The sequence below is a fragment of the Gekko japonicus genome, unplaced genomic scaffold, assembly GCF_001447785.1.
Source record: "Gekko japonicus isolate JY-2015 unplaced genomic scaffold, Gekko_japonicus_V1.1 scaffold3321, whole genome shotgun sequence".
NCBI lineage: Eukaryota > Metazoa > Chordata > Lepidosauria > Squamata > Gekkonidae > Gekko > Gekko japonicus.
Genome location: NW_015177116.1, coordinates 62,123 through 84,153, shown reverse-complemented (window position 1 = coordinate 84,153; position 22,031 = coordinate 62,123). Strand labels below are relative to the sequence as shown.

The 22,031-nt window shown below is 48.8% G+C and overlaps 1 protein-coding gene across 3 annotated transcripts in view; it reads right to left on the bottom strand.

Moving 5' to 3' along the window:
• The window catches only part of NUP98 (nucleoporin 98kDa), a 94,189-nt gene that overhangs the window by 57,085 nt on the left and 15,073 nt on the right, over positions 1 to 22,031 (bottom strand). For 2 of the 3 annotated variants that reach the window (XM_015428311.1, XM_015428312.1), the window contains exons 7-13: positions 19,969 to 20,152; positions 18,336 to 18,496; positions 13,782 to 13,919; positions 10,832 to 10,916; positions 7,878 to 7,970; positions 5,848 to 5,988; positions 3,688 to 3,821 (exon numbers count right to left, since the gene is read on the bottom strand). In XM_015428311.1, coding sequence (XP_015283797.1) covers positions 3,688 to 3,821; positions 5,848 to 5,988; positions 7,878 to 7,970; positions 10,832 to 10,916; positions 13,782 to 13,919; positions 18,336 to 18,496; positions 19,969 to 20,152 — 936 coding nt within the window. The remainder of the gene's footprint in view (positions 1 to 3,687; positions 3,822 to 5,847; positions 5,989 to 7,877; positions 7,971 to 10,831; positions 10,917 to 13,781; positions 13,920 to 18,335; positions 18,497 to 19,968; positions 20,153 to 22,031) is intronic. The other variant, XM_015428313.1, reaches the window with a different exon arrangement.

The following is a 22,031-nucleotide window of genomic DNA, read 5'->3' as shown; positions in this document are numbered from 1 at the left end:
AAATTCGGCGGCAATTCGGCAACATTGTATCCTATGGACCTTGGAGTGGGTAAGCTCCAAACTTGGGAATAAACTGCAGCAAGCTGATCTGGGGGCAACCTGTTTGGGGGCCCATAAAATGGTACCCCCTGGTCCAATCGTCTTGAAACTTGGTGGGTATGTTGGGGAGAGGTTCCAGTAAGCACGCTCCACGTTTGGAGCCTCTATCCCAAACCCCCTCCCCCCCAGCCCCCCACAAAGTTTCAAGAGGATTTTTGCCATTGACTTCAATGGCCCCATTGGTTATAATGGACCCGAATTTTTCGGGTTTCCCGAAAAATTTTGGATATCTATGCTTTACCGATATAGATATTCGGGTTTTTTCGGGTTTCCCGAAAAAATTCGGGTCCAATAAACCCGAATCCGAATTTTTCCTTTGTTTTTTTTGCACACCCTTACCTCAAGCAGCAAGTACAGAAAGAATTCTAACTGGCAGCTGGCAGCAAATTGGTGCATTGACTACCAGACTCCTGCAGCAATCAGTTCCCAACAACTTTCTTGCAAAGAAGTGAAGCTTATTGAGACACAGAAGAACGCCAATTATCTTTGCACATCTCCTGTTAGAACTGGCAAAAAACGTGTGAAGCAAGCAGATACACACAATTGTTACAGAGATTTATACCCTGCCCTTCACTACCCAAAGGAGTCTCAGAGCAGCTTACAAACTCCTTCCCCTCTCCACAACAGACACCCCGTGAGGTAGGTGGGTCTGAGAGAGCTCTGACAGAAATGGCTCTGTTTCAAGAGCAGCTCTTATCAGAACTACGGCTTGCCCAAGGACATCCAGCCAGGTGCAAGTGGAGGAGTGGGGAATCAACCCCGGCTCTACCAGATTAGAGTCCGCACACTTGACCACTACACCAAACCACTACAACCAAAGCAACAGCAGTGCCAGTGTATTAGGAATTATTGTTTGGAGCTCATCTGGTATCCTGGGTAGAAAACTCCAAAGCCATGGAGACTCTAGAAAATAGTTTGGGGCCCAGCATTATCATTATAATGGTTTGCACTGGCTCTCAAAAGAATTTGGATTGATACCCTGCCCTTCACTTGGGAGTCTCAGAGCGGCTTACAAACTCCTCTCCCTTCCCCTCCCCACAACAGACACCCTGTGAGGTCAGTGGGGCTGAGAGAGCTCTTTCAAGAACTGCCCCTAAGAGAACAGCTCAGAGAGAACTTGTGACTGAAGAAGAAGAGATTGGATTTATACCCCAGGACCCTTCACTACTCAGAGGAGTCTCAGAGGGGCTTACAGACTCCTTTCCCTTCCCCTCCCCACAACAGATACCCTGTGAGGTCGGTGGGCCTGAGAGCTCTTTCGAGGACTGCCCTTGAGAGAACAGCTCTGAGAGAACTTGTGACTGACCCAAGGTCACACCAGCAGCTGCATGTGGAGGAGTGGGGAATCAAACCCGGTTCTCCCAGATTAGAGTCCGCGCACTTAACCACGACACCAAACTGGCACTAGAGACAAACACTAGAGATGCAGAGAAAAGAAATTTAAAATTCCAGAGGCTCCCCCTCACTCCATGGCAGCTAGACGCCTGGCTGACACATTTCTCAGACTGCGCACTGGAATCCCTATCCCACTTCTTGATGTATTAAAACACGAATGCGCATGCTTCCAGGAGCTAGACGGGCAGAGTGGCAGCTCAGCTCTTACTGGGTACAAGCCAGAGCCTCAGGAGCACCTCTCCATTCGGATGCTCCCATATGCTTGGGCTTCTATGGGGAAACAGAGAATCTGTGTTTCAAAACTGACACAAAAACTACTTGTCCCTGCAAAGGTGTGGAAGGACGGAACTAGTAACAGCAGCATCCCTGAAGAGGAACCATATCAGTAACTACGGGCTAATGTGACTCCTGGGCCGAGTTCAGACTGGCAATTTGAAGCGCTAGGGAGGCGTGGCAAAGAAGACCTGGAACAGACCGGGAACGGCTTCTTCGCAGTATTCCTGTTCACACTGCAGCGAATGAAGCAGGAGGATACCGTGGAGGAAGTGCAAGGGAGCATTCGCACTGTCGGCCCGCCCTTGGCAGGTTGTTAGCGGCTCTTTCTGCGCTCCGCTGCATGCGGAAACAGCCAGCGCCTACTATCAACGACTGCGGGCTGTTCCCGCCTTAGCGGCACTTGCGTTCACACGTCAGGGAACCGGAATCAACCCGCTCTACACACAGTTTGCTACCACTTTCACCTGGTACTTTTAAAACTTAGGAGGGACGGCTGAAGTACGGCTGGGGGATGCCTGACAGATGTGCCTGTGTGAACCCGCCCCTTTAATCTGCTCCTGAAACGCTCCTGAAATGTTTGGCTGCCGGGCCAAACTCCCAGACTGAACTCGGCCCTGGTGTCTCGGCTGAATACATCACAGACGCTGATCTTCCAGGAGAGCACCAGGCAAACTCGAGGAAGGGAAGGCAGGTAGCGCTGCCTCAGGCAAGGCTCTGAAGGAAAAGGCAAGGATGAAGCAGCTACTGGTCAAAACGGGTTCTCACGAAAAGGGTGCGATTGGTTCATGGTCGCCCAAGTGATCTTCCATGGAACGGCGGGGACTCAAACACGGGTCTCCCAGCTCCTGGCCCAACCCTCTAACCACCTCACCACCACTGACTTCAAGAGGCGTGCTTTTACTGCAGGAGACCAGCACAGGTGCCACAGTGGAATGTTTTACTACTGGGAAAATTTACACTCCACATTTCTTCAAAAACAGGGTCCCGACACGGGAGATATGCTTCAGTCTGCGCACAAAACACAGAGTTGGCTAAGTTAGGAAGGGGTTGCGGGGTGAGTGGCGTGCCAAAGCTCCCACGTTCGATCCCCAGCACCTTCCGTTAAAAGGATCTGGTGAAAGGCAACGTGAAAGACCTCCGCCTGAGACCCTGGAGCTGATGCCCAAAAGAGGAGTGAAAAAGAGGAGGCTTGACTCAAGATAACGGGGTTGGGTTATTCACGCGACCAAACTTTAAAACTCAGCTAATAAAGACTGGGGTTAGTTCTATTTATTTATTTCACATAAACCAGTTTGGTGTGGTGGTTAAACGCATGGACTCTAATCTGGGAGAGCCAGGTTTGATTCCCCACTCCTCCACTTGCACCTGGCTGGATGACCTTTAGTTCTGATAAGAGCTGTCCTTGAAAAAAAACAGTTTCTGTCAGAGCTCTCTCACCCCCACCTGCCTCCCAGGGTGTCTGTTGTGGGGAGGGGAAGGGAAAGGAGTTTGTTAAGCCGCTCTGAGACTCCTTTGCGTAGTGGAGGGCGGGGAATAAATGCAATCTCTTCTTCTTCTTCTTCTTCATTACTTATTTATTAAATTTATAGACCACCCTCCACCCAAGTTCTCACAACAGTCATACAAAAGCTCATCGTTCCTGTTTCAAATATATTTGACAGGACCGCAGGCAGCCGTGTTTATTTACTTTACCAGATAATCTGCTGCCGACAAGGAAGCCCCGGACTGGATCCTTTGGATCCGCCTCGCACTGGATCCTTTTGCACTGGACTGGGTCACTGGGATCCACTCCACTAGCAGTGGCACCCTCCTCCAGGCTGAGGTTCCATGAGCGGGAGGAAACCACTGCCATTGGGCGGAACGGCTTCCGTGGGGTGCGCAACCTACGGCTTTAATTCCAAGCACTCCGATCCTCACCTCCTCCTTCTTCTTTGGATCAGACATGGGGTTCCTGAAGAGCGGAGAGTCCCCGAAAGGCGAGTAAGTCAGGCTGTTGAGGTGCTGCTGAAGAATGGCTTGCTGGGCGGCTGAGGCATTCGGGTCTGTCAGAGCTGCAGGCAAGCAAAGGAAAGATTACCGCGTGGGCTCTCACCCCCGACAACAGAACTGCCAGAAGGCAAATAAGGAGCCGTGACTGTACGGATGGGCATGCCCGGGAGCGATGCCTCATCCCACTAGCTGAGGGTTGCCAGCTCCGGACACTTTGGGGGGCGGAGCCTGAGGAGGGCGGGCTTTGGGAAGGGGAGGGACTTCAAGGGGCGGTCGTGCCATACACAGTCCACCTTCCAAAAGCGGCCATTTTCTCCAGGGGGACTGATCTCTGTCGCCCGGAGATCAGTTGTAATCCCAGGAGATCTCCAGCCGCCACCTGGAGATCTTTACAGAAAGAGAGATCACGGGATGATGAACTCAATAAACAAATGCAATAGGACTAGGACTGTAGGTGTCTGAAACCGAGCGGAAGTGGGGCTACAGCAGGAACGGAGCCACACCCCGGCACACGGGGGGCCCCTCTCCTTTTCACAGGCTATGTCCTTTGCAAGTCAGTCAGAGACCCGATTGCTCCAGAGATAAATCGAGGTTTATAAGATCATGCATGGGATAGAGCAGGTAAGAGAAAGGAGGGCGGGGTAAAAATCTGAATAATAATAAACAAACAAACAAACTCGTGGGCACTCCATGAAATTGCTGAGCAGTCGGGTGAGAACGGATAAAAGGAAGGACTTCTTCACCCAAAGAGTGATGAACACATGGAATTCACTGCCACAGGAGGTGGAGGCGGCTACAAGCATGGACGGCTTCAAGAGGGATTTGGACAAACATATGGAGCAGAGGTCCATCAGTGGCTCTTAGCCACAAGGTATAGATAGGGACTCTCTGTCTGGGGCAGGTGATGCTCTGTCTTCTCGGTGCTTGGGGGGGGGACAGTGGGAGGGCTTCTAGTGTCCTGGCCCCACTGCTGGACCTTCTGCTGGCCCCTGGTATTTTTGGCCACTGTGTGACAGAGTGTTGGGCTGGATGGGCCATGGGCCTGATCCAACATTGGCTTCTCTTATGTTCTTATAGCAACTCTCAGTCTGGGGCAGGTGATGCTGTGTATTATTGGTGCTGGAGGGGGGCAACAGTGGGAGGGCTTCTAGTGTCCTGGCCCCACTGCTGGACCTCCTGGTAGCACCTGGTATTTTTGGCCACTGTGTGACACAGAGTGTTGGACTGGATGGGCCATTGGCCTGATCCAACATTGGCTTCTCTTATGTTCTTATATGGAGCAGAGGTCCATCAGTGGCTATGAGCCACAAGGGATAGATAGGAACTCTTGGTCTGGGGCAAGGGATGCTCTGTCTTCTTGGTGCTTGGGGGGGGCAACAGTGGGAGGGCTCCTAGTGTCCTGGCCCCACTGCTGGACCTCCTGAGGGCACCTGGTATTTCTGGCCACTGTGTGACACAGCATGTTGGACTGGATGGGCCATTGGCCTGATCCAACATTGGCTTCTCTTATGTTCTTATATGGAACAGAGGTCCATCAGTGGCTCTTAGCCACAAGGTATAGATAGGAACTCTTGGTCTGGGGCAAGGGATGCTCTGTCTTCTTGGTGCTTGGGGGGGGGGCAACAGTGGGAGGGCTCCTAGTGTCCTGGCCCCACTGCTGGACCTCCTGAGGGGCACCTGGTGTTTCTGGCCACTGTGTGACACAGAGTGTTGGACTGGATGGACCATTGGCCTGATCCAACATTGGCTTCTCTTATGTTCTTATATGGAGCAGAGGTCCATCACTGGCTATTAGCCACAAGGTATAGATAGGAACTCTCAGTCTGGGGCAAGGGATGCTCTGTCTTCTTGGTGCTTGGGGGGGGGGCAACAGTGGGAGGGCTTCTAGTGTCCTGGCCCCACTGCTGGACCTCCTGATGGCCCCTGGTATTTTTGGCCGCTGTGTGACCCAGAGTGTTGGACTGGATGGGGCCATTGGCCTGACCCAATGTTGGCTCCTCTTGTGTTCCTGTGACTTAGGGCGGGATACTGGACCTTCTGTCAAAGGGCAGGATCTCCTCTCTCTTAGGATTGTGGATTCACACTTACCCACAGCAGGCTGGGGAGCTCCAAAGCCGAGACCAGCTGCCGCCGTGTTAAATCCAGGAGCCCCAAACGCTCCTGTCCCCAGAGTGCCTCCCAGTTTGGGCTGTGTGCTCCCGAATAACGACGTCTGCCCTGCATTAAGGGCTACAGGAAGGGGGGAAAGAGACACAAAGCGGAAAAAAAGAAAGAGTTTGGAGAAAGCCATCAAAACCCGCAAGACCTCCACCCCCAAACCTCTAAGTCTTGCATTGCAAAAAGAGTAATCCACGTCTTGCTCTAGCTGCAAGGGCAAGTTTTAAAATAATCAATGCTATTAAAACCTGGCCAATCATCCCCAGGGTTTAATATTAAAATGGGGGGGAGGGGTGTGCTCACAAGAGGCCCCACCCACCTCTACCATTTTTGCATGCAAGGAAAGGAGGATATGGTGCAAGCTAATTTTTTTAAAACCTAGGGGGGAGGGGAGGGGAGGCTGAGGAGCCCACACAACAACGTCGTCAGCTACAGCTAGAGATGAGAAGGCCCGGAAAAAAACCAGACAAATTCGGGGGGGAAACGTTCCCCCCCCCCATTTTTCCCCTGAAGCCTTTTCTGTTTTTTTCCGAAAAACTGGAAAGAGAAAAGGGAAAAAAATGATTATGGAACATTTTATTTTAACATGATGAATAAAATATTTTAATACAAGCTGTTCAAATATTTTCCAAATCATTTCTAAAAAAAATATGTACGGTATCAGATTGAGCCAATTTCTGAGGACACTGAGGACAAGCAAGTCCTAGGTTACAAACTGAACTCTCCAATGCAAGAACAAGATGCATTTCTTCCTTTAGGAGGTGCTACTTGTCATAAGAAAAGAAAAAGGTTTCAGTTTTGTCTTTGCATGGGGGTGGGTATTCTGTTTGTAAGAAATGTTTGGATACACTATATTTTTAATATGCTAGTTGTGATAATTTCATGCCAAGTAAAAATGTCCATAGTCATACTTTAAGATCCTAAAGTAACAGAATGACTTTCAATCTGGAAAAGAAGAAAGAAGTGCTAATGTAGCATTTTTTTTCAATTTTCCCGAAAATTTCCATTTTCCCCACACACAAAAACCACGGAAATAAACTGGGTTTTTTTCCGAGCTTCTGGAAATTTTACATCTCTAGCTACAGCACAGCTAGGTTCGCGTCCAGCAGCAGAAACCAACAAGATTGGGGGGTTAGAAGGCACTCTGGACTCACATCTCACTGTTCTAACGCAGAACAACATGGCTGCCCCCCATGAGTCAACCTTCACGGAAGCAACACCACAACTATCCTAATGCGTGCCCAAATGCAATCAATGACAAAATGCCATGACACGCACACCAACTGGAATGAACTCCCTTAACTACAACAGTTATACACACTGCCTCATTGAAGGCAATTTGCTATTCATATTACCCAAAGGCTGATGACAGAGAAAATTACAATTCTGCCTGTTGGAATAGCATCTGAAGCAGTGTTCCCTCTAAGCTGAGTTAGTGTGAGCTAGCTCAGTTTTTTAGCCTCCGGCTCACACATTTTTGTCTTAGCTCAGGAAGGAGGGCTCCACAGCAAACTGATTGATGCAGGAGCCAAATCGCTGGCTCACAACTTTAATGCCAGTAGCTCACAAAGTAGAGTTTTTGCTCACAAGACTCCACAGCTTAGAGGGAGCACTGCTGAAGAAGCTCTATTTATTTATCAACAGTAAGACCGACAGAGGGGGAGATACAAGGCCACGGGATTTTGAAGGCAGGAAAGCCGAGGCAGACCGATGAAGACACGGGAACTGAATTGTGATAGGGTGGCACGTGAGCGCGGGGATTGAATAATGGAGGGAGGAGAAAAAACGGCAGGGCAAAGAAGGGGGGGGGGGAAAGGGTCTTGATGGGCCACCGCTCACTACGGACCTGCGATGGGACACGGAACCCCCACCGAGGGTGCCCGGCGTGCGGATGAACTGCCCCCGTCGGGGCTAGAGAGAGGGGACCGCATTCCCGGGACGCCAATCTTCTCATTCTTTACCTGTCCCAAATCCAGTTCCAAGTCCAGTTCCCAGAGCCCCAGCCGCAGGCTTGTTTCCAAACAGGCTATTTCCAGTGGTGTTTGCCCCAAAGCCTACATGCAAAGAACAGTCAGTGGGCTCCTTTGCCACCCAGCCCCCTTCCCTTCTCTGGGGCTGGTGCAAAAGAGCAGGGCCTTGGGTCCGCTCACCCTCAGGTAGCACGACGTGGGCAATTCTGGCCTGGCCTGCTTCCCCCCCCACCCCCCACCCACCCCCTGAACAAGCGCCCCACTGGCTTAACATTTTATTGGCAACAATAATGGACTCTCTGACTTCACTTTTGGGGCTGTGCAAATCAGATATATAGTAAACCAGGGGTGTCGAACTCATTTGTTGAGGGCCGGATCTGACATGAGACCTAGTTGGGCCAGGCCACGTGCGTCATAAAATGTAATGCCAGGTAGCGGAGATATAAACTTGATAAGGGACACAAACACAAAGGGCTCTTTTTACTTAAAATAAAAACATGCTTAAAACATCAGCACTCTTGCAATATTTTGTCTATTTAACAGTCTCTGATAACTGACACCTCTTGCTCTAGATTATTGCATCAAAATGTCTGTGCTGCTGCAATCTTGAGCATACTGTTCAGGTGTGTCGCTGTAAGCTGCAAACCTACTTTTGACCTATTGACATTCGCCACAGAAATTTCAAGCTCAGAGTTCTGAGTCTGGGACCCAGGTTGAAACACGAAACGGCTGAGAGATTTGAGAGAGTCTGGGGAAGCAAGCTGGGATGCAGCAGCAGCAGAACTGGAAGCAGGAGAGGGCCAGTTCCACTGCGGGCCTGATGGAAGCCCTCCGGGGGCCTCATCCGCCCCCCGGGCCGCATGTTTGACACTCCTGTAGTAAACAGTCCTTCCATTGGCAATTGCAACTGATCTTGCACTCTGGTTGCCAGAATACTGGAAAATTAATGGTTTGTAAAATTCATTTAGGCAGAGGAAAAAATTATTTAGTAATTGAACCAAAACCAGCAGAGCGCCAGGCCGTCTCTCGTACCTCTCTTATGTGCAGGGAGTTTCTTTCTACCTCTCCTGTTCTCTTTCACGTAATCATAAGGACAGAACAAGCCAGGGGTCCCCAACACAGTGCCCTTGGGCACTGTGGTGCTCGCCGGGACCTTTCCTGGTGCCCATCGACTGTTTCCAGGAAAGGATCCGGGTCAGGTGGAGCTTTTACCCAGCCAGGCTTCTGATTGGCTGCGCGGATCTTTTTTTTAAAAAAAAAGTTGCTTTGGCAGCAGCCACCACCACAGCCAAGCATCTACACTATGTAACTGAAGTTAAGCCGTGGCAATTATTTTGTGGCTGACTCTACCTGCTACAGCGGCCATTTTGTGGTGGCCACCAGGCCCTGTCAGAATCCCAAATGTGCCCACAAGCTCAAAAAGCTTGGGGACCCCCTGGAATAAGCTACCGCAGTTATACTTATTGGCCTCGTATTTACTGGATGCTACAATGTATGGAGCTGCGGTGGCTCAAGTGGTTAAGACGCTGAACTGCAGGCTCTGGAAGGTCAATAGTTCAGCAGTTCGAGACCCGAGTGTGCCGCATGACGGAGTGAGCTCCCGTCTCTAGTTCCAGCTCCTGCCAACCTAGCAGTTCGAAAGCAAGAAATTGCAAGTAGATAAAGAGGTACCACTACAGTGGGAAGGTAACAGCGTTCCGTGCACCTCGGTGTTTAGTCATGCCGGCCACATGACCAAGGAAATGTCTTTGGACAGCGCTGGCTCTTCGGCTTTGAAATGGAGATGAGTCGGATTCGACTAGAGTCGGATTTGACTGGCTTTCGAGCAAGGGAACCTTTACCTTTTTACAATGTACAAACTGCAATTTTCTTTTTAAAACATTTTTTAATTTACATAATTTTTAACTGAATCATCGTTTTATGAGGCTTCGGTACCGTATTTGTGCATTACACGACTGATTCCCCCGAAGCCTGTTGGTGAAACGGGTGGGGAATTTTCAACTGAGTAATAAAATATATTTTCCCCTTTACACGCACTATTGTTGGCCTTATTTTTATCTCTGCTTTCTTCCTGGGCAAACATGCCACAAAGTCTTTTCGAGAAGATGCACCGCTATTCTGGAAAAAAACAGCATTTGCTGGCGTTAAAATAGAAGCGCTGCGTAAGCGGTTCTCGTGCCATTCATGTCCACGCGGAGGAGGGCCCCTCACACAGACAGCAGGCCCAGCTGAGCCTTAACCGCTGCAGGGAGGGGGGGGGACGTTCCTCATGAAGTCCTCCCTCTCCTTCCTCAAAGTGTGCGGGACGTGTCCACAGGAGAGGAAAGCGGCAGAAATCCTCTCGGGGGACAAGGAAGGGGGGCCCCCAGAACCTGTCTCGTGCTCTCCGCTGCATTCTTCCCCTCTTCTCTTCACTGACAGGGGGACAAGTGTGCTGTGCTGCTTGGCCTGACAAGCCCGCGGCTGGCCTTGCTTTGTTTGGGAAGGCCTGTGCAGTTTTGCACTGGCTTGAGGAAAGCCCACTACGGCAAAATAAAGAATCCCTGACAGACTGGACCTGTCAATATTACTTGGCCTGTGCAAAAGAACATCCTATCAGCCAAGAAACAAAGATCCACTGAGCAAGGGAGGGGCCGTGGCTCAGCGGCAGAGCCTCCGCTTGGCATGCAGAAAGTCCCAGGTTCGATCCCCGGCAACTTCAGTTAAAGTTGTTGTAGATTTTCCGGGCCGTATGGCTGTGGTCTTGGCACTGTAGGACGTGATGTCTCGCCAGCAGCTGTGACTGGCATCCTCAGAGGTATAACAAGGTGACAGCCCGGAAAATCTATAGCAACTAACTTTCCTAGAATGCCTCCTCTGAGGATGACTGCACAACCCCTTTTCAATCTACACCCGTCAAAAGATTTAAACAAATGCACTGAAATCGGAAGAACTGTTTTGGTTACCGAAAAGGCTGCCCGTCGTCGTTCCGAAGGAAGGCGCGCTGGTGGTCGTGGTTCCAAATCCAGCGGGCTTGTTGCTAAAAAGGGACTGGAAGGAGAAAAAACACACACACGCCTTGGCTTAGCAGAACGCCAGACAGTCACCAATGGTCATGTGTACAGTCTCTGTTGCTGATAAAAGATCTGGGACATGCAGGGCTTTTTTTGTAGAAAAAGCCCAGCAGGAACTAATTAGCATAACAGGCCACCTGGAACTCATTAGCATAACAGGCCACACCCAACAGCAGGAATTCATTAGCATAGTAGGCCACACTCTGACAGCACAGCATATTAGGCCACACCCCCATGTCACCAGAAGTGTTGTCGTCCAGCCACACCCACCTTTTGCTTCTTATTTTGTTTGTTGTCCAAATCCAGGGCTTTTTTTGTAGCAGGAACTTCTTTGCATGTTAGGCCACACCCCCCAATGTAGCCAATCCTAATGAGTTTCTGCTGTTGGGTGTGGCCTATTATGCTAATGAGTTCCTGCTGGGCGTGGCCAACTCAGGAGCCAGCCGGAACTCCGTTCCTGTGCGTTCCTGCCCAAAAATAGCCCTGGGACATGCATCACCATCTGAATGGAATACTTGGGATGGTTCTTAAAAATCAGATCCAGTGAAGGAGATCCCCCCCTCCAACTTTTTAAAAGCCAAGGAGGGTAAAAATGTCCTGAGGCACGGTGGGGGGGGGAGCATGCAGAAAGGGCACTAAAATCTTCACCGCCTTCCTTCTGCTAGTAGACGAAACACAACAGAGCAAAGACAGAAGGGAAGCAGGTTTACTCAAATCCACCTCCTCGCTGGAGCAGACCCTGCCACATCTTGTTTAGAATCATAGAATCATGAGAGTTGGAAGGGACTCCAGGGTCATCTAGTCCAACCCCCTGCACAAGGCAGGAAATTTACAAATACCTCCCCCCACACCAGTGTTCTCTCTAAGCTGAGTCAGTGTGAGCTGGCTCACGGTTTTTAGCCTCCAGCTCACACATTTTTGTCTTCGCTCAGGAAGGAGGGCTCCAGAGCAAGCTGATTTCTGCAGCAGCCAAATCGCTCGCTCACAAAGCAGAATTTTTGCTCACAAGACTCCACAGCTTAGAGGGAGCATTGCACCACACCCCCAGTGACTCTTGTTCCTTGCCCAGAAAAAAAGCTCCCAGAGAGGCACAGAGAAGCATATCACCCCCAGAGAAACCCAGCTCATGTTTGTGACCCCAACTGCCAAAAGTTTTGTTATCAACTTATCAGGTTTGGCGTTATTGAACAAAAACCTTCTCAAATACTGCCCCAAACCAAATTCCTGGCTTTGTTTATGTATTCTGAGTGACCACAAACCTAAGCCTGCATGGTTCCCACCAGACCCATGCAAAGAGACACAAACCAACATATTCTGCAGGATTTATTTTCATTTATTTTACTTAAATCCCGCCTTTCTCCCGAATGGAGACCCAAAGCAGCTGACATCAATCTTCTCTCCATCGATAAATACCAACTGGGGAAGTCACTATCATAGGTAAAATAATTATATTGAAAGTGTATTATAAGTATTACAAATATAAATACATAAATTATAAATCCAAAATTATACAAATCCGCAATACACTTTTCACAGGTTATTTCACAGGTATTTTTCTTTCCATAGGTTATTTCGCAGGTTATTTAACGAAGAGTCCGGCTTCATTTCGAGGAAAAACTTCATCAGAAGTGATTAACACCATACATGTTGTGCAATTATTTCTTGTTATTCAGGAATACAGGATACTCCTTAAGTTGCTTTACTGGGACTAGCCCTTGTATTTCCTTAGGCTTGAACACTTATTATTAATGGGCAAACATCTGTAACTGTATGCTGTAAGCTTCAAATCTGAAGGAAGCCTAAGGAAATACAAGGGCTAGTCCCAGTAAAGCAACTTAAGGAGTATCCTGTATTCCTGAATAACAAGAAATAATTGCACAACATGTATGGTGTTAATCACTTCTGATGAAGTTTTTCCTCGAAATGAAGCCGGACTCTTCGTTAAATAACCTGCGAAATAACCTATGGAAAGAAAAATACCTCTGAAAGAACCTGTGAAAAGTGTATTGCGGATTTGTATAATTTTGGGTTTATAATTGAGAGTCCCTTGGACTGCAAGAAGAAGAAATCAGTCAATCCTAAAAGAAATCAACCCTGACTGTCCCCTGGAAGGCCAGATAATGAAACTGAAGCTCAAATACTTTGGCCACCCAATGAGAAGGGAGCACTCGCTGGAGAAGACCCTGATGCTGGGAAAGACTGAAGGTCAAAGAAGACAGGGACGGCAAAGGATGAGATGGTTAGACAGTGTCATAGATGCAACGAACATGAAATTGAGCAAACTTCAGAGGGCGGCGGAAGACAGGAAGGCCTGGCGGGAGCTGGTCCATGGGGTCGTGAAGAGTCAGACTCGACTGTGCGACTGAACAACAATAATTTATGTATTTATATTTCTAATACTTGTTGTATACTTTCAATATAATTATTTTGCGTAGGATAGTGACTTCCCCAGTTAGTATTTATTGATTTTGATATACTGGGAAGGTCTTTGTGGTGGATGTTGATCAATCTCCTCTCCTCCATTTTATTCTCACAACAGCCCTGTGAGGTGGATGAGGTTCAGAGAGTGTGACGGGCCCAAGGTCACCCAGACAGCTTCCGCGGCAAAGCGGGGATTCGAACCCGAGTCCCTCAGACCCTAGCCTAACACTCTGAAGCCCTACACTGGCTCTCTTTCAGCTTTACATTACCCCAAGCAGCCGCCTTCAGGCCACCTCCAGAGAAGCCCCCCCGGGGCTCTTGCATGACCCAACGGAAAAGGCAGTCTGGAAGTCTGCAACGAGCGAGGAAGGGCAAGCTAATCGGCCCTCCCTTAGGACTGCGTTACTCCCCACTGGCATACCGAGCCGCCAACGCCAAAGCCGGTGTTGGGTTGTCCGAAGAGGCCCGTCCCGGTTCCAAAGGCGGTCGCGGTGTTCGTATTTGCAGCGGTTCCAAAAAGGCCTCCGGTCTGCGAGGGCTGCGTTGCTCCAAACAAGCCCTGCGGACATTAGGGGGATGTCTGAGAAAGAGATGCTCCAACATACCCCTTTCCCCCCCTCCTCAAAAGTACAGATAAACAGCGGCTCTGGTTATCGGATACAGTACAACATGAAGACACAACAAGGGGATGTGTATTTGCTCCCGGTGGCAACTATCAAGGACGCCGAAAGGGGACAAATTTAAGAACGGCAAATCAAATTCAGAAAAGGCAAGACGGGCAAATATTAGATCAGAGGCAGCTCTGACAGCCAAGCAGAAAACATTGCTCCATCTGAGCTGTGAAATGGCAGAAAGTACCAAAAGGAGTTACGGATAAAAGGAAGTCCTTCGTCACCCAAACAGTGATGAACACGTGGAACTCACTGCCACAGGAGGTGGCGGCGGCTACAAGCATGGACGGCTTCAAAAGGGAATTAGATAGGCATATGGAGCAGAGGTCCATCAGTGGCTCTTAGCCACAAGGTATAGATAGGGGCTCTAGGGCAAGTGATGCTCTGTCTTCTTAGTGCTTGGGGGGGGGGCAACAGTGGGAGGGCTTCTAGTGTCCTGGCCCCACTGCTGGACCTCCTGATGGCCCCTGGTATTTCTGGCTCTGTGTGAACCAGAGTGTTGGACTGGATGAGCCTTTGGCATATCAAACACTGGCTTCTCTCTTATATTCTTATATGGAGCAGAGGTCCATCAGTGGCTCTTAGCCACAAGGTATAGATAGGAACTCACAGGCTGGGGCAAGGGATGCTCTGTATTTTTTTGGCCACTGTGTGACACAGAGTGTTGGACTGGATGGGCCAATGGCCTGATCCAACATTGGTTTCTCTCTTATGTTCTTATGGAGCAGAGGTCCATCAGTGGCTATTAGCCACAAGGTATAGATAGGAACTCTCAGGCTGGGGCAAGGGATGCTCTGTATTCTTGGTGCTGGGGGGGGGGTCAACAGTGGGAGGGCTCCTAGTGTCCTGGCCCCACTGCTGGACCTCCTGACGGCACCTGGTGTTTTTGGCCACTGTGTGACACAGAGTGCTGGACTGGATGGGCCACGGGCCTGATCCAACATTGGTTTCTCTCTTATGTTCTTATGGAGCAGAGGTCCATCAGTGGCTATTAGCCACAAGGTATAGATAGGAACTCTCAGGCTGGGGCAAGGGATGCTCTGTATTCTTGGTGCTTGGGGGTGGGGGCAACAGTTGGAAGGGCTTCTAGTGTCCTGGCCCCACTGCTGGACCTCCCAATGGCACCTGGTACTTTTGGCCACTGTGTGACACAGTGTGTTGGACTGGGTGGGCCACTGGCCTGATCCAACCTTGGCTTCTCTTAGGTTCTCATGCTGTTCACACGCAGAGATCTCCCTGAATGGCAGCCACAGCTTGGCCCCTCAGCCCAAAGCAATGGAAACTTAAAGCAGCACTCACTGGAACATCACATAAGGCGTCACTGCCTCTGGTGACAATGGCCACTTTCCAAAGCTGCCCAGGACCACTAAGGTCTTCAAGCTCAGCAATTCATTCCCCACGTTCCCACCCAGCCCTTACTATTTGTGCCTGAAGACAGGAGAGAACTCCCTTCAAAACAGGCTTGTTTTCCCTCCTGCCACGCAAAGCATCCAACAATACAGTGAGACTGCACTACCCGAACAAAGGAATCTGTCACAGAAGTTTCATTCTCGGTAAGGTTGGATCCTACAGCTGCTTTCTGTCCATGCAAGGGCACTTCTGCCAAGGTGTTTGTATGTGTGTGTAATGATTCCATTTTCGGTGTGTGTGTTTCTTTAAATGTTTAGTCTGACTGCAGTAACGTAAGGAGAGTGATGGAGGGAGATAAGTGTGATGTGCTTGGCTGATGACTGAGAGTGTGGGAGGAGAGAAGTCTCTGAGAGGATTCTGTGTGTGAAGTTTGGAGAGAGCACGTAGTCTGTGTGACTATGAGAGCTGAGAGTCTATTCTGTGTGAATAAGACAAACAGTTTAGCCTGTGTGGCTATATATATATATATATATGAGAGACAGAGATTAGACTGAGTGTCTAATTCTGTCAGAGTGGAGTTGTGGAGTTTGAGAGACTGTATGTGATACCAAGCTTTCCCAGTTGTATTTACAAGTTCCTTTCTTCAGCAACAGTTCAAAATAACCAGAAACCTATTCTGTTCTTTATTAAATAAATCATTTTTTGCTTAAACTTATCCCAGCAATCAGAATAGTCCTTCCTCAGAGCCACATAGTCCTCTGAAGTGCCCAGACCCTGGGGTCATTCTACCACAATAGAGAGATTTGGGATATTTTATTCCTGGTGGCAGCAGAAATCTACCAAGTTCATGTACAAAGAGTGTGTTTTAAAGGAGAAACAGTCTCCCCCATAAGGAGGACGCCACAGTGTGTGTGTCCACAGTTCTTCATTCCCAGTGCAGATGAGTACATCATACCCAGAGCTAATCTTGGGTGAGCCAGAACAGGTCAATCCTGTGACCAGAGCTCAGGGATCCAACCGGTGTCGTATATCTAAAAGCAACAGGGGCCCTTCAATGCACAGATCAAGAAATCTCTTTGCCCAAAAATATTAGAAGGATGTTAAATTATCGGGCGGGGTTCGTCCCCTCTCTGTAAAATGCTAGTGATCTCTGCACACATGCAGACAATGTGAAGGAAAAACCAAGTGTAATAAAAGGGGGAGGTTGAGGGGGAGTGATTGACAGAATGGCTGAGAGAAAGCCAGCAGACTGGGTGGGAGGACGAGACGGGTGTCTGCACATATTATAGAGAAAACCAGACTCACTGCCTGTCTGACATGGCCAGGATAGGGAAGAAAGCAGGAGGCAGAGAGCAAGAGGGGAGGGGAAAGAGGAGGAGGGAAGAGGAAGAGGAGACTGGATTTATATTCCACCCTTCATGCGGAGCGGCTAAGAATCGCCTCCCCCTCCCCACAACAGACACGCTGGGAGGCAGGTGGGGCTGAGAGAGCTCTTTCGAGGACTGCTACTGAGAGAACAGCTCTGAAAGAACTTGTGACTGAGCCAAGGTCACACCAGCAGCTGCATGTTGGAGGAGTGCGGAATCAACCCCGGTTCTCCCAGATCAGAGCCCGCGCTCCTTACCCACTACACCAAACTGGTCGGAGCAAATGCGGGACGGGCAGAGCAAGCAAAAGGCAGGGGAAGCAGACACAGGGGAAGGGAACTCCAATGCCTCAACGAGTCCCTGCAGCTCCCCCACTTGCCTTGTTATGTAGCTAATACAAATATTGACACCCGAGTCCATAACGCTACCCAATGACAGGAACAGAGAACTGTCTGGCAGCACCTGAGGCAGCAGCAGCGCTGCCGAACTAACAGTGGGAGGATAGGCCTGCTCCCGGCATGGATAGGAGGCTTCTGGAAGCCCCACTGAAGCCCCCTCTGAGCTCCCTGTGGACTGGGCACTAATCCAATCAAAAGGGAATGCATCTCCACAGAGCCAGAGCATCAGCTGGGCTTCCCCTGTCTTTTGTTTGACAGTCTGAAGCGAAAACAGGCTTTGCTGATGTTTTGCCAACTTTGCAATAAACAGTTCCGCAGCTACAGGAGGCTCACTGGGTCAAAGCCCTGGCTAGCAGAAAGTACACATCGTGAGACACATGAAGGGGTTCACAGCCCCTGCCATCTCCACATTGCAAGTGGCATCAATGGCGGGCTGAGAAAGTCTGCGGTGCTCCTGAGCAGCTGGCTGAAAAGGGCACGGAAAGCTTGCTGGGCCGTTTGAGCAGGGAGGCTGTGACGTCCTCGCTTATTGGGGAGACGGTTTTACCTTTAAAACACACAGTCTGTGTACATGAACTTGGTAGATTTCTGCTGCCACCAGGAATTAAACATTCCAAATCTCTCTCTTTTGGTGGAGTGACGCGGGGTCTGGGCACTTCAGAGGACTATGTGGCCCTGAGGAAAGACTATTCTGATTTCTGGGATAAGTTTAAACAAAAAATGATTATTTATTTATTTATTAAAGAATTAAAGAACAAAATAGGTTTCTGGTTATTTTGAACTGTTGCTGATGAAAGGAACTTTCATCATGGCAAAACTTTGGTGTCACAAACAGTCTCTCAAACTCCCCAAACTCCACTCTGACAGGCATAGACACTCAGTCCAATCTCTCTCTCTCTCTCATCTATATAGCCACACAGGCTGAACTCTTTAGTCTTATTCCCGCAGAATAGACTCAAAAACTATGCTCTCTCTTCAAACTTCACACACAGAATCCTCTCATAGACATCTCTCCTTCCACACTCTCAGTCATCCGCCAGTCACATCACTTATCTCCCTCTACCACTCTTCTTACAATACTACAGAGGCATCCGAGGAAGAGTTCTTGCAGGTCATTTTTGGTGGAATGGTGCAGAATCAAGACACAAAAGAGGGTTTTCAGGGCAGCTGCAGCCTTCGTCACACCTACCATGGTGTTCGTATTGGGCTGTCCGAGGGTGCCCGTGTTGCCAAACGAAAAGCCGGTGTTCTGCGTTGTCGTCACCTGGCCAAAGGGCTTGTTGAAAAGGCTGGTTGTTTGCTGCGGCTGCCCAAAGAGGCCCCCTGTCCCTGCTCCAAAACCTGTCGTGGCTGGAATGGAGAAGAAGAGGTGAAAGCACACTGTTATTTGCCCCAATATAGCAGGGTAAACGGCATCTCAGTGTTGCATTTTTAAAAACCTGTTTTTACGTTTACCGGGGAAATACAAGTAGGAGAGGCAAAGAAACAAGGGATGAAGATGAGCCGGTGTAGTTAAACACGGGGTTTGCTTTGGTCGGGGGGGGGGGTGAGGAAGAACAGAGGGACAGGACAAAACTCCACAGGAAGGAAGGAAGGATCTGAAGGCAACTGGCTCCGTACCAGTCTTCCACACCGGGATGGGAAACACCAGCGTGGGAGGGTGCACAGGATGACTTTGAGCAGCTGAGAGGGACTGTGTACAGTTCTGGTCACCACACCTCAAAAAAGGATATTATAGCATTGGGGAAAGTGCAGAGGGGCAACTCGAATGATAAAAGGGTTGGAACACTTTCCCTGCGAAGAAAGGTTAAAGCGCTTGGGGCTCTTTAGCTCGGAGGAATGACGGCTGAGGGGTGACATGATCGAGGTTTATAAGATGATCCGTGGGATAGAGCAGGTCGAGAAAGAGGTACTTTTCTCCTTTTCTCACAATACGAGAACTCGTGGGCACTCCATGAAATTGCTGAGCGGTCGGGTTAGAACGGACAAAAGGAAGTCCTTCTTCATCCAAAGCGTGATGACAAGCATGGACAGCTTCAAGAAGGATCACAGAATCATAGAATGTTAGAGTTGGAAGGGACCTTGCAGGTCATCTAGTCCAACCCCCTGCACTCTGCAGGAATTAGATAAATATATGGAGCAGAGGTCCATCAGTGGCTATTAGCCCCAAGGTATGGATAGGAACTCGGGGGCAGGTGATGCTCTGTATTCTTGGTGCTTGGGGGGGGGGGTCAACAGTTGGAAGGGTTCTGGGGTTCTGGCCCCACTGCTGGACCTCCTGATGGCACCTGGTATTTTTCAGGTTTCAGGCTAATTCTTATACAATTTTTTGAGTACGCTACTGCGCTTAGCCAATTACTATATGCTGTAGACCCAGTCACATTAGAGCTTGCTATAGGAGCTCCCCAGTCACCAGAATCTAAGTGCAGTAGCGTACATTAAAAAACTGTATAAGAATTAGCATTTTGAAATATGGCTTGCGGCACTTCATTCTAATGAAGAAATAATTACAGAATGACAAACCTGAAGAAGGACACGCAAACGGATAGTGTACTAGAACGCCGTCGTTTGTCTGTAACTAGTACTGTATTACTCTGTATGTACTGCTAAGCTTTATATCGCATATTGTAGTGTTATTGTTGTAATTTTGTTAATCATTGAATTCTAAACATTGCATATAAAAACCAACAAATATTGCTTAATTGTACACGGTGATTTACTGTTTTACTAGCTATTATACACCGTGGTCCTGTTTGTTGTAATGGCCCTATCTTGCAGCTGCAGACCGAGACAGAAGAGGAGCCAGACCCATTGGCACTTACTGGTTCCAAAGCCCGTTTTATTCTGTCCGTACGAAAAGCCGGTGTTCGTGGTGGAGGAGCCAAAGAGACCTGTGGCAGCACTGGACGTAGCTGTAGACGATCCAAACAGCCCGGGGGTTGTTCCAGCTCCTACAGGGTTGGTGGGTCCTTTGCGGTTGGCTTGATAATCTTCCAAGCGAAGTTCCTGAAGAAGACAGAATTCTTAGGCACCATCACAACACACGGGACAGCCCCACTTCTTCTCCATAAAAGATTAAAAAACGGAGAAGAAAGAAGGGGCTGGGGGGGGGGCAAGGCCAAACTGAGGTAACCGGCAACTTCCCACTCAACAAAAAACAACTTTTTTTTGGAGTTTTTGAAGAACAAACGAAGAAAGGCTAAGAAATAATAAGAAAACTGAGGAGAAATCCGAAGAGCCGTGAGGCAAATAGCCAAAAAAGAGAACCGAACAGACCGAGGAAGAAAAGGTCTTTCCAATGCGGCGGTAAGAAAGGAACTGGTGGGCTGTCTGTGCCCACCCCTCTGGGCATGCGCGGTGGGGTTCCTGCGCATGCCCGAGGTCTGGGCGCGAAAATCCGTTAACAGCTTGCTACAATGCCGATCGATCCAGCGCGTGCGCCCTAGATCCCATGGGTGTGAAGCACATAGACAACGTCGAAGATGCTGCCTTACACTGAATGAAACCCTTGGCCATTGATACCACTTGTAATGATTCCATTTTCAGTGTGTGTGTTTCTTTAAATGTTTAGTGTGGCTGCAGTAACGTAAGGAGAGTGATGGAGGGAGATGGGTGTGATGTGACTGGCTGATGACTGAGAGTGTGGGAGGAGAGAGGTCTCTGAGGTGATTCTGTGTTCTGGAAGAGTTGTGTGTGGAGTGTTTGTGTGAGGATCTGTATGACAGAGGAAGCAGCTGGAGTTTAGTTTAGCCTGTTCGGCTATGAGAAAGTTCAGCCTGTGCGGCTATATGAGCAAGAGAGTAGCCTGTGTGGCTATATATGAGCAAGAGAGTTCAGCCTGTGTGGCTACATATGTATGAGAGAGAGATAAGCCTGTCAGAGTTGAGTTTTGGTGTCTGAGAGACTGTGTGTGACGCCAAGCCTTGCCAGTTATATTTTCTTTCTTCAACAACAGTTCAGAAGTACCCAGAAACCTATTTTGTTCCTTTATAAATAAATCAATATTTGTTTAAACTTATCCCAGCAATCAGAACAGTCCTTCTTCAGGGCCACATAGTCCTCTGAAGCGCCCAGACACTGGGTCATTCTACCAAAATAGAGAGTTGGAATTTTTAATTCCTGGTGGCAGCAGAGATCTACTAAGTTCATGTACAAAGAGTGTGGTTTAAAGGAGAAACAGTCTCCCCAATAAGCGAGGACGCCACACCACTATTGTCTATTTGTAATGGGATGTTTTACTCCAGGATTTATCTAATAAAGGCTGTCTATCAAACTTTAAATCAGATAAGACAAACAAGGTAGTTGTGGGTTCTGTGCTTTGAACTAAGACCAGAAACCCAGGAAAGAAACCTTTAGAGAGCCTGCCTTTTATTCAAAAAAATAGTTACCTTCCTTAGGCAAGACGTCACAAAATAAAAGCATGTGAGAATTAACACTCTAACTCAAGAGGTGCTGAACTCATTTGTTATCAGGGCTGGATCTGACATAAAGGGCACTTTGTCAGACCAGGCCGTGGGTGCCATAAAATGTAACATGCGGGACCGGAGATATAAACTTTATAAAGATGATTACAGATGCCAAATGGCAAAAGGAGGCTTTATTGGATTAGGTGTGATATGCAGAGAGGTAGTAGGTGTGGCGATATTAGAAACCTAGGTCTCAATTTGGTCCAGGAGGATTCAAAGAATAAATGGAAACAAGCCTGAAGTGAGCAGTTACTCATGAAAGCTCATACCCTACCACAACTTTGTTAGTCTTTAAGGTGCGACTGGACTCTTATTCTTTCTACTGCTACTAGAAACCACAACATTCAAAAACTGGTGGGGGAACATTTTAACCTTCCAGGACATTCAGTTTCTGACCAAAGAGTAGCAGTTCTCTTACA